The 10,829-nt window shown below is 42.4% G+C and overlaps 1 protein-coding gene across 1 annotated transcript; it reads right to left on the reverse strand.

Annotated features, from left to right (window-relative positions):
• Positions 1-7,312: 7,312 nt before the first annotated feature.
• LOC115666083 (LEAF RUST 10 DISEASE-RESISTANCE LOCUS RECEPTOR-LIKE PROTEIN KINASE-like 2.8) lies at positions 7,313-10,363 on the reverse strand. The gene is made up of 3 exons (XM_056309151.1): positions 9,422-10,363; positions 8,685-8,782; positions 7,313-8,559 (listed from the first exon to the last, which is right to left on the reverse strand). Exons 1-3 carry the CDS (start codon positions 10,156-10,158, stop codon positions 7,391-7,393), a joined length of 2,004 nt encoding a protein of 667 aa, XP_056165126.1. The 5' UTR covers positions 10,159-10,363; the 3' UTR covers positions 7,313-7,390.
• Between the last annotated feature and the right edge of the window lie 466 nt (positions 10,364-10,829).

Genomic DNA, 10,829 nt, shown 5'->3' on the forward strand with positions numbered 1-10,829 from the left:
AGATATCTCAGCAACTTGTTCACCTTAATAGGTTTTGAGATGAGATAATTTTGAAATTCAAGCCCATTTACGATCTTAATAAATCTGCTCTGCATCTCAGAAATTGTTTCATTTGATTTCTGAGTGAAAGACTCGTATTGCCCAAGGAGACTATTGAGATTAGTTTCCTTGACTCTCTCTGTTCCTTCGTGTACAAGTTTGAGACGATCCCAAATTTCTTTTGCATATTTGAGATTTACAATTCTTTTGTATTCAACATTTGCTAGACTATTGTATATGGCTATTCTGATTTTTGCATCCAAATAGATTCTTTTGGAGATTTCCTTGGCCGAGAGAGGTGGAACTGGAGATTTGATTTGTCTTCCATTGCTTTCGTCGGAAGGTGTCTCTTCTTGCCTATTTGAAGCTTTTGAAGATTTTGTTTCTATTGAAAAATTTGGAATGATTCCATTTTCAACGATGTCTCATATATCCTAATCTAATCCCAAGATAAATGTCTTCATCTTGTTTTTCCAGACGCTGTATTCAGTTCCATTGAAGTAAGGTGGTCTGTTGTTGTGACCTGACTCAGCATTACTAGCCATCAAGAATCGTTAGCTCAGAAGTAAAATAACACTTCAAATAAATGAGCACTAGGCTCTAATACCAATTGTTACGACTAGTGCTATCACCTAGAGGAGTGTGAATAGGTGATTGTATCAAATTTGATAAATTAAAAAATGCGGAATGAATATAGTCAAGATTAACAACTTTTACACGCTATATCAGATGTTTACGTCTGATAAAATTTTTCGTCGGATGGATGCGTCTGATGATAAATTGTCGTCAGATGCTTATATCTGATGACTATGATGTTTGCGTCTGATGACTACGATGATGTTCTGATGAACTTGTTTGACAGATATATGTGCAGTATGATAATAACAATAATTAAAGAGAGTTTAGGGATAGGGAATACTGCACACTGATGTTTATAGTGGTTCGGCTTTATCAAGCTTACGTTCACTCTCCATGCTGGCAGTCTATTGGCTGTATTTCACTATGAATCACCAAGAGTTCACTATGAATCACCAAGAGATTACAAGAGTAGTGCTTCTTCAAATGATAGATCACACTATCACATACACTCTACACTCAAGTAATTTTTCTCTCTAAAATCTCAGCGTGAAAAACAGTAATCACAAGTGCGTAAGATCGAATGTCACGCCCCGTACCCCACGAAGCGAGAGCATCCCACCTTCGGTCGATAAATTGCGACGTCCCAGGAACATCGCCGACCCAACCCAAACATCAGAGCCACATGCGGAAGCGAATAACAAAACCCCGGACAGAAAGATGATGACAACGGGGTAGAACAACAGAACAATTCAGCAACCACATATTCATACAACACCAAATATACAAACATCATATTACAGACGTAAATACAGACTTTTATCCTCAGTCACCGTTTAAACAAAAGTTCAGGGATTTGGTTATCTTAACTTCACTATCGGATAACCCAAGTTATACAACCCCTAAAAACACCCTAGGGAAAAACCTAAGGGTCGCCCTCTTCCGGTCACCTTGAATCTCGGCTTGAATTTCGGAACTCACCTACACTCCACGAGGCACCAACGGTAGCTCCCGGACTTCCAAAAGAAAAGGCGCACTTCCCGATTTTAGGGCCGGGTTCGAAAGTGGCGGTTATACAACCGTGAGACGAATCTCAATAAGTGTACAACCCCAAACCCCACGTAGGCACTCACGTACCGCCAGACGAAAACACCCATAACACACAACGATCGGCCAAACTAACAATCACATGCGACCCTACCTGGAATCCATCACGCACGTTCCTGCACGTTAGATAATAACACAACCAACACATCACAGCAAGGAATCACAGACGTGCGCGTGCCTCAATTATAAGACAGAAACCACTTGGGCAAGTCCCATACCGTGCCTAGCAGTTTCTACCCCATAATTAAGCATCACATCGCGCGATACAAACACACTCGCACGCTACTCACACCATGCGTCACTTTCCACAATCCTCTCGCTTGTCTTGCCAAATCCCACTCATTTTCAACCTTTCCACCACCACCGCGCCCGCGTAAAACGCATCAGGCCAACGGTCTTCTGACCTCGTCAGGCATCGTCACCCCGTCGGGCCGGGCATCGTCACCTCGTCAGGGACGGCATCGTCCCGCGTAAACGTACACGCCTCAGGATGGAATCCTACACACACTTTCCTTCTACCGCGCCCGCGTAAAACGCATCAGGCCAACGGTCTTCTGACCACGTCAGGCATCGACACCTCGTCAGGCCGGGCATCGTCACCTCGTCAGGGACGGCATCGTCTCGCGTAAACGTACACGCCTCAGGACGGATCCTTTCCAACCAATCTCACATTTCCATATCCTCGTTCCACTCAAACCACACTTACACACAACCAGCACACGCACGGCCAAACATACACGCCTCACACATACATAGCCACGCACCAAATTCACATCTCACGTACACTTCACAAACACGCATTCTCATCACACGAACACCACATGATCACCCACACTCGGCACACGAACTCAATGCACATTCACATGTCCACGCCACCACACTTCACGGCCACACACACGGCATAGCACCACATCACATTCGGCCCAAGCACAAACTAGAACAAGCCAATGACAGCAAACTACACAATTAATCCGATAAACCCAATCAAGCCAATACATTTCCAATTAATCACCCATTTAATTCCCGATCGATCCTCGACATCATAGCCCTAACTCAGCATTCCTAAACCTCGAATTTCGTCGCCCAATCAGCCCACAACCTCCAAACATTCAACCCCTAACTTAGTTCCGAAGACGGCCACGAAACAGCCACAAATAGTCCCTAAAATCACTTAAACCGAACTTCAAACGAGTCTAGAAATACCCGAGGTCCTAAATGACATTTGGAGAAAACACTTACCCAAAAAGGCGAGACGAATGGCTGGAACGGGCCGGGACAGCGGCAACAGCCCGAGCAGCTTGTGTCCCGCGGCGACGTACGGACGGCGTGAACAGATTTTGCACGGACACCGTACGGACAAAGGGGACGGTGGCCGGCGAGTGCCGATGGCGGCCGCGGCGTCCGTCTGATCCGGCGTGAACAGCGATCCGTACGGACGGTGAACAGTACCCCGTACGGACGTTGTACGGACGGGCCGGCAAGCGACGCACTGGCGAGGTGGGACGTGGGTGTCGACAACGGGCGATCGGACCTCCGAGGCTCGGCGATCTTGTTTGTAAAACGAGAAAAATGAGAAAAGAGGGAAAAAGGAGAGAGAGGGCTATTTCGGACTAAAACCGGGCGATGGTGGTCGCTCTTGGGTGAAACTAGCGTGGTGGTCTTTGGCTCGGCGGGGCAGGCTCCGGGTAATCTTGTTCCAGCGTGAACAGCATCGAGTCGCAAAAAGTGCACGGCAAAAACCAGAAACGGTGAGGAAGAAGAGAAACGAGGAGAATGGGCTCGGCAGATCAGGGAAATGCGTGAGAAAGAGAGAGATTTATGGTCAATTGGGTCAAAGATGGTGTGAGTGGAATCCATGTGTCATTATCTAAGCCCATTGGACACTTTTGCCCTTGATCCAATGGACAAGATTTGATCAAATCCAATAATTTAGGGGTGAAATGGTCTTTTGTCCCTAACCATGGTTGACCAGACCTGGTTTAATCCCAATTAACCTTGGTTAACCCCAAAATTTTGACCAATTTTCGGAATTAAATAAAATGGTCTTAGGGGCATTTTCGTAATTTTCCGATCCCGAACCGAAATTCCAATTTTCGCACATACGTGTTCCATATGTGCGTGGCCAACATAATATGGCGTCGGAATCGCGAAATTCATCGCGCAAGCCCTCGAAAATCCACGTCAAAGTTTCGGGAATAAAATAATATTATTTTTCCAATTTTTGTCGAAATTCCAATTTTTGGCCAAAACCACTCTGAATGTGCGTGGTCACCCCAAAATGACCTTGGCCGCGAAAAATAACCTCAAACGGCCTCCGAATCCGGCCTTGGGTGCCGGGGCAAAAAGAATTTTTCCCGGACCGAAATCCATTTTTTGCGAAATGGGTGGCCCCAAGGTTGGCCAAGCCAAAAACGTCATCGGCCGCTCAAAATTGTCACTTTAAAATTCTCGATTCCGGGCCCGAATTCCAAGAAATGACTAAAATTGGACAATTGCAACTTTAGCTTATCTCGGCTAACGGGTGGCTCATTGGGATTATGCGCTCTCGACCCGTGACCGACACTAAGTCAAATCACGTTTAAGTTTACTCCACCCGAGACGACCTCGATTGTCATATAATTGCGAGTGCATTCTACTAGTTCCCTTCGGACACGATCAATCAAGTAGACCGGTCTCGGTTGGCTCAAAACATTCCCTCGTCAATCCATATAGTCGAAGATCGAACCCAGGTCGAGTTCTTTGGTCGTGCGAACTCAATCCCGTAACGGCCCTACCCCTAAGGTTAGCATCCCGAGAATGCGCATTTCCGGGTGAGATCTCACTATAAGTGCATTGATCAAATTCATTTCCTAAATCCCGGGAAAAGGATCGAAAATTCAGATTGTTACATCGAAGCTCTATTAGACTTTAGAATTCTCGATTCTGATTCTTATCTTTGTACGACGTATGCACTCCTTTTATACTCCTCCACTTCCAATCTATCCGTTGGACAGTCTTCAGAGGATTTATCTCCAAATCAACCCGTTGGAGAAACTTCCCAAAAGAAGATGCATAGCCATTAGAAAGAACCATTATCTCCAAGTTAATTTGATCGCCCATACAATCAAATCTTGGTTTCCATAAGTGTAGTTCTTCGTGTTAAGGAATAATCTTGTGATTATCAAAATAGAATATCTTAATATATCAATTTGATCATCTTGCATAAACCTACCAAAAAAAAAGCTTATTGAATCTGATGAGAAATTCTGCGTCTGATGACAAAGTCATTCCATCGACTAAGTTTGATGACTCAGAATTTGAGTCTGATGACAAAGTCCTTTCATTGACTAAGTCTGATGACTCAATATTGATCTGCATCAAACATCTTAAGCATAATTTTGGTCAAAAAGAATTGTTTCGTCATTCTTCAAAACTAATTAGGGATTTTTCACAACAGGTATGACCAGAAAAATCCAGCAAGAGCCGATTTTTGTACACAGAGCAAAGTGAAAATGTTGTAGAATTGAAGAATAAGTAGAGGATTCTTCGTATCTAGCTCTGTAGCTTGCTCAATATGGAGCAAAACAAAGGGATCTCGCATAGAGTTTGTACTTGTTTTTACAACATTGTGATGGAGGAAGTTCAAGATGGCCAGCAACAATCGGTACCATATGACCTCAACTTAAGTGCATCACCATGTTGATAATCAGTTCTTCCCCATAGCGCAATTCATACGCAATTTACGGCCAAATTGTCCTTTACTCACCTTTTACATGGGGACGTTTTTCCATGAATCTCTTCCAGCTCCTTGAGCCACTTATCAAGGGCTCTTCTAAGTGAGGCCATCTGTTTATGATAGTTTGCTTCTGGAAGTCAGTTTATGTAGACCTCCTATGAATTTTGCCGTCCATTAAACGGGTCTGGTTGTCGTGCTTTGAACACTTCGTTACGTGAGGTTTCAATTGTTCTGGCCTTCCTTTCATGGTGCAGCGGAGCAACAAATGTCCGAGGAACTGAAAGAGACAGCTCCACAGCCTCCTGTCACAACGAATGGTCTTTCTCATCAGGATGATTCTCCAGTGAGCGTGACGAACTAAGCGAATAAGTAAGAAACTCAATTCTTGAGATGTTTCCGTGCCTCGTTTCTCCGATACAATTGTTTTGGTACATCTTCTATTATTTCATTTACTTTTTCTCTACCGCGTTGAAAATAGTACCTACTCTGGTGATTAGCTTAACTATTCATCTCAATCTGAAAGCTACTTACCTACTTGATAGGTAAATTACCTGCTTGTGCACACTATTTTACTTGGTGAATTCTGTCATCTGCACTGGCTTAAATACATGCGTCGTTCAAGAGTGCAAGTGCCTATATTGGCTTCTGGCACGAGGCATGGCGTAACTTTTTATTTACCTCGTCAAGTCTTGCTTCAGAAGACATGAATACTCCTTTGATAGGAAGTGTATGCTCAGATGATCATAATTGCTACCATTGGTAGAACACACTGCCGATTACAACATGATCATCGCGGTGTGCATTCTAGTCGAACAACTTAGTTTCAACTTCAAGTTGTGATGCTAACTGTGCTCGCGCTTGCGGTTTAAAATGATGATGAGCAGAGCTGAACCTGAAATGCTATCTGCCATTCCTCCCGGCTTTGTCGGATCAGAAGAGGTGGTAGGGTCCGCTCCGCATCTCATACCCGGCGGTAATCTTGCTTGTCCTTCACTGGAAGCACAAGGAATGAGAATGAATGCTGCATTAGAGGCTGCACATATGCCAATTTTGCAACTTCTGAACCTCATCGCAGGTGGCTACCAGGCCGCGAACTTCAGGGGACGTTTCCGACCATTGACTTTAATGGCTCGAGCTTGAGCCACTTGGATTCTAACCTTGTCTTTACTTTCTCTGAAGGGTGTTCATGATAGTTAACGCTGTTTAGCTTGATATTCTGCGTCATAGCTCTTACTTGGTTTGGACTTTCTACTGGTGAATCTCTACCTGTATACTTGCATAAACACGGTGGTCTTGTTCCTCGAACATTGATGAGGCCTGGCAATGGCTAGCGGAGGGAAAAGAAGAAAAAGAAAAAAAGAAGAAAAAAGCAAAGAAGGAAAAGAGGAAAAGAAAAGAAAAGAATAAAAAATTCAAAAAAATTATATTAAAATATTTATTAAGAATTGTCCACATCAACGCCGGCTGTGCCACGTAAGACGGCCAGTATCCACGTCAGTGATTTTCGGCTAAAATTGACCGGATAGACTCGATTGACCAAAAAAAAAAGTTCATGACCCAATTGTTTAAGGTGCAATAGATTTAGGACTTTTTAAGATAATTTTCCCCTCTAATAGTTAAAATATATTCCACATTCAAATAAATCACCTATCGTGATCAACACTATTAGGCTAATTCCACTCTACAATGTCATGGTTATATTAGTCAGTCTCCCAATTATTTACTTTGTCTTAGTCAACATCCTGTAGACTCATAAAAACAAATTCCAGCACGGTCTGTCTTCTGACAACACAAATTGAGGGGTGCGCGACATCACGTATTCAATTTCCATTGATCGAAAAGGCAAAATAGTCAGCCTACTCTGTCTTTCCTCTTTGACAATGAATACTATCCGACATTCATGTTGATAGCACTATTTATATTTTGCATTTCATTTCCACAAGAGGGGAACAATCACACAACACATGATTTCGTAAACTCACTGTCCTGATGAAGTTGGTAATTGCCAGAAATTACCGGAGCACTTGACGAAGATGAGATTGTTTCAAGTTCTATCTCGGCGTCAACATCATCATCTGGCGTCCCGCTTGGATACAAAAGCGGTTTTGGAGGCAGTTGCAGTTTATCCACATCTCCTTCAAGCATATTGAGGACTTTGTTCATCGATGGCCGATCATTAGGGCTCAATTGTATACACCATAGTGCAACGATCATCATCTTCCTCGTTGTTTCTCTTTCCTCTTCTATGACATCTACTACTTCAACCTCCTTTTCTTTGCTGAGTTGATCATAAACCCACAAAGGAAAGTAAATTTGACTTGAGCGCTCTGCATGTGCATTTAGATTTCTCCTTCTACCGGCCATTTCCATCAACAACATCCCAAAACTATAAACATCGGCTTTATAAGAAACGCCGCCAATGTCCTTATAGAATAGCTCAGGCGCCATATATCCCAAGGTTCCTCTTGCTGCAGTCAATGATACTATGCTGTAACCGGTGGGATAAAGTCTTGCAAGTCCAAAGTCAGAAACTTTCGGAATGAAACTTCGATCTAGGAGAATGTTGTGAGGCTTGATGTCAAAGTGTAGAATTTGCATATCACATCCCCGATGCAGATACTCTATCCCTCTAGCTATGCCAAGAGAGATCTCATGCATTTTCTTATAATCAAGAGGATCATCACCACCCTTAAAGGAAATGTGTTTATCCAAAGATCCGTTCGGCATGAAATCATAGACAAGAGCTTGTTCGGAGTAATCGAAGCAAAAACCAACAAGTTGCACCACATTAACGTGGTGGATCCTTCCAATTGTGGCCACTTCATTTATAAAATCTTGGCCATTGGATTCTGGTTTGTTCAAAATCTTAACCGCAACTTCAATGCCACTTCTAAGGATTCCTCTGTACACGGAACCATATCCCCCCTCACCTAACTTGTATTTGAAATTTTTTGTGATCTTCTTGATATCCGAGTAAGAGTATCTTATGGGCAAAAAGTTGTTGTGAGCTCGTAGGAATTCTTCGATGTTTGCATCGATCGCTTGATGCCTTGTCATCCACTTATAGATTAGAAGTATCAATACACATGCTCCAATTATGAATTTTTCTGCTAGGAAGTAGCCTGCGGAGAAAATTGGCCATTGATTAGCATAGTGTCATAATTTTCTTACACATACAATTTTTTTCTTTTCGTCGGAGTGCTGAAGGAGAGCTTCATAGGTGTGAGGAGAAAAGTACTTGTCATACCCAAGACAAAGGAGAGACTACGTTCTGCAACTCGTGCAAAATGAAGGGTGAAATACCGCATAGAATCATCTGTAGATGGCAAGAGAATTCGTGAGAGACTACTAAAAATGGTTTATTAGAATTAACGACCAATCCATGAAGAACTAGATCCATTATTTTAGCAGTCAAATAATAAAAGCAATTCACGTTAAGCTATACCCCAAGTGAAAGATAAATTCATACAATCACTGCAAATTGCAAATACACTTTTGTTCCCTGAAATTTGCAAGTGGACAAGTCTTTAATAAAAAATAATAAAAAAGAGTGAATGAGGTTCACTTTCGTAGATAGCGCTCAGATCCAACTTTATTCTACTCACTCTTGGAATCTATGTTATCGTTGCATGATCTCTTCTCTCGAAGAAACAATGTTTCGCTTTTGTTCCCCTAAATGTACCAAATGTTCATAAGTTCCCCGTAACAATAACAGCAATTCAAGGGACACAAGCTACTATCAAATCAAACAATTTTCCCCAAACAAATATAAAGGAACAGTGTCAAATCCAGAAAAGCTCCATGGTTAATGACTCAATAAATCGAACATACGTATTACAATATCCAATTGAAACATGCCACATCACTCAGTAAGTAAATTTTGATAAGATCCCTCGGTAGAGCTAACGTTAAGAAAAAAGGATGAGGATTAAGAAGAAAGAAAGAACAGGGAAAGTCAGCTTACAGGAGTTATGGTAACTGCACATCTCCATTTGGAATCCGAAATCTTTGTAGCAAAGTCTCCTCCCATAGAAGAGATTGAATCCCCGAACCATCGTGTTGTGGAGGTCCTTGTATGATAAGCTCTGATTATACTGATTCCCTTCCCACCTCGGGGTATTGTACGTTGTGAATGCCATCATGGTTATGGTGCAAGAGTCCTCGATGTCCCTTGCTTGTAGATTAAACCCATGTACAGCGTACGCAAAGTATGCTCCATCGACACATGGTTTCGTATCGACATACAAAGCAGACGCAACGGGCTGTGAGCACTTCACGAAGGCCACCGACATTACCGGCCGGTTTATGTAAAAACTTTGGTGTGGATCAAGATAACTGAAGTTGGAGGGCACAAATAAGTAATGAGGGAGAGATGAGCAATTACCCTTTTGCAATCCATCGTCAACCACCGCGATATCACCGGCGAAGTCATCTTTGCCATGATAGAAATTGTATGAAATCGATGTCACATAATATCGGCCGGCGTACAGATATAAAACGGTGCGGTTATTTTCACAGGCTAGCTCATACTCGGAGAGGCCGCAGCCTTTTGGCTCGCCTTTCAATCGAAAGGGATATCTTATGTCATGGAGCTCGCCGCAAGATGAAGCGGCGCACGAGTGATTCTTCTTCGCACCGCGGCTCGTCCCTAGTAGTAGCAGAACATGCGATATGAGAAGTAAAATACGGAACATACTTATGGTGCTCGGAGACTTGATCATCTCTCTATCGTTTGATATGATGCAATGAAAGTTTTTGCTAATTGGTAATGCGATGGAGGCTGAGTAATATGAATGAAAGTAGTTGGAGTCGTCGGTTATGGAAATGTCCAAGTCAACCAATAAAACAAAGTCTAGCGAAGAAAAAGAATGGCCGGCTAAAACACGGTATCGGAATTAATTAATTAGGAAGGAAACTTCTCTGCAGTTTCCAGATTTGACTTTTCTTGGCAAATTGATTCTCGCTAGGAATCAATTTTAGTATCGTAGAAGAGAATCGGTTTGAATGTTTTGTACCCTAAACTGAATCAAAATTCCGACCAAAAAAAAAACTGAATCGACATCCTTTCAAGTGAGGCATCTGGCGTTCTATTTTATTTTCAAGGCCATTATTTCTAGGTGTCACTTCCTTAAATTGTGAAGACAAAAAGGAAAAAGATGTTGCATTTCACCGTATAAGGTTTTTCATTTTTGACAAAAAACAAAATTGGTAACAAAGATAGACTATGAACGGGAATATTAACTTGTATAATGCCACTTTTGGCAAAAATAAAAGGAAAATAATGAGTAAGTGCTTCTTGGAGGGTGTAATGTATTATGAAAGAAAGAAAGCAATACGATAATTTATGGCAATGGACTGCTGCGTCTTGATTAGAACCTCACTAACTTCGTCG

The sequence above is a fragment of the Syzygium oleosum genome, unplaced genomic scaffold (assembly GCF_021117445.2).
Source record: "Syzygium oleosum isolate NSW1041296 unplaced genomic scaffold, Sole_v2.1 Sole_v2.01, whole genome shotgun sequence".
In the NCBI taxonomy this organism is placed as follows: Eukaryota; Viridiplantae; Streptophyta; class Magnoliopsida; order Myrtales; family Myrtaceae; genus Syzygium; species Syzygium oleosum.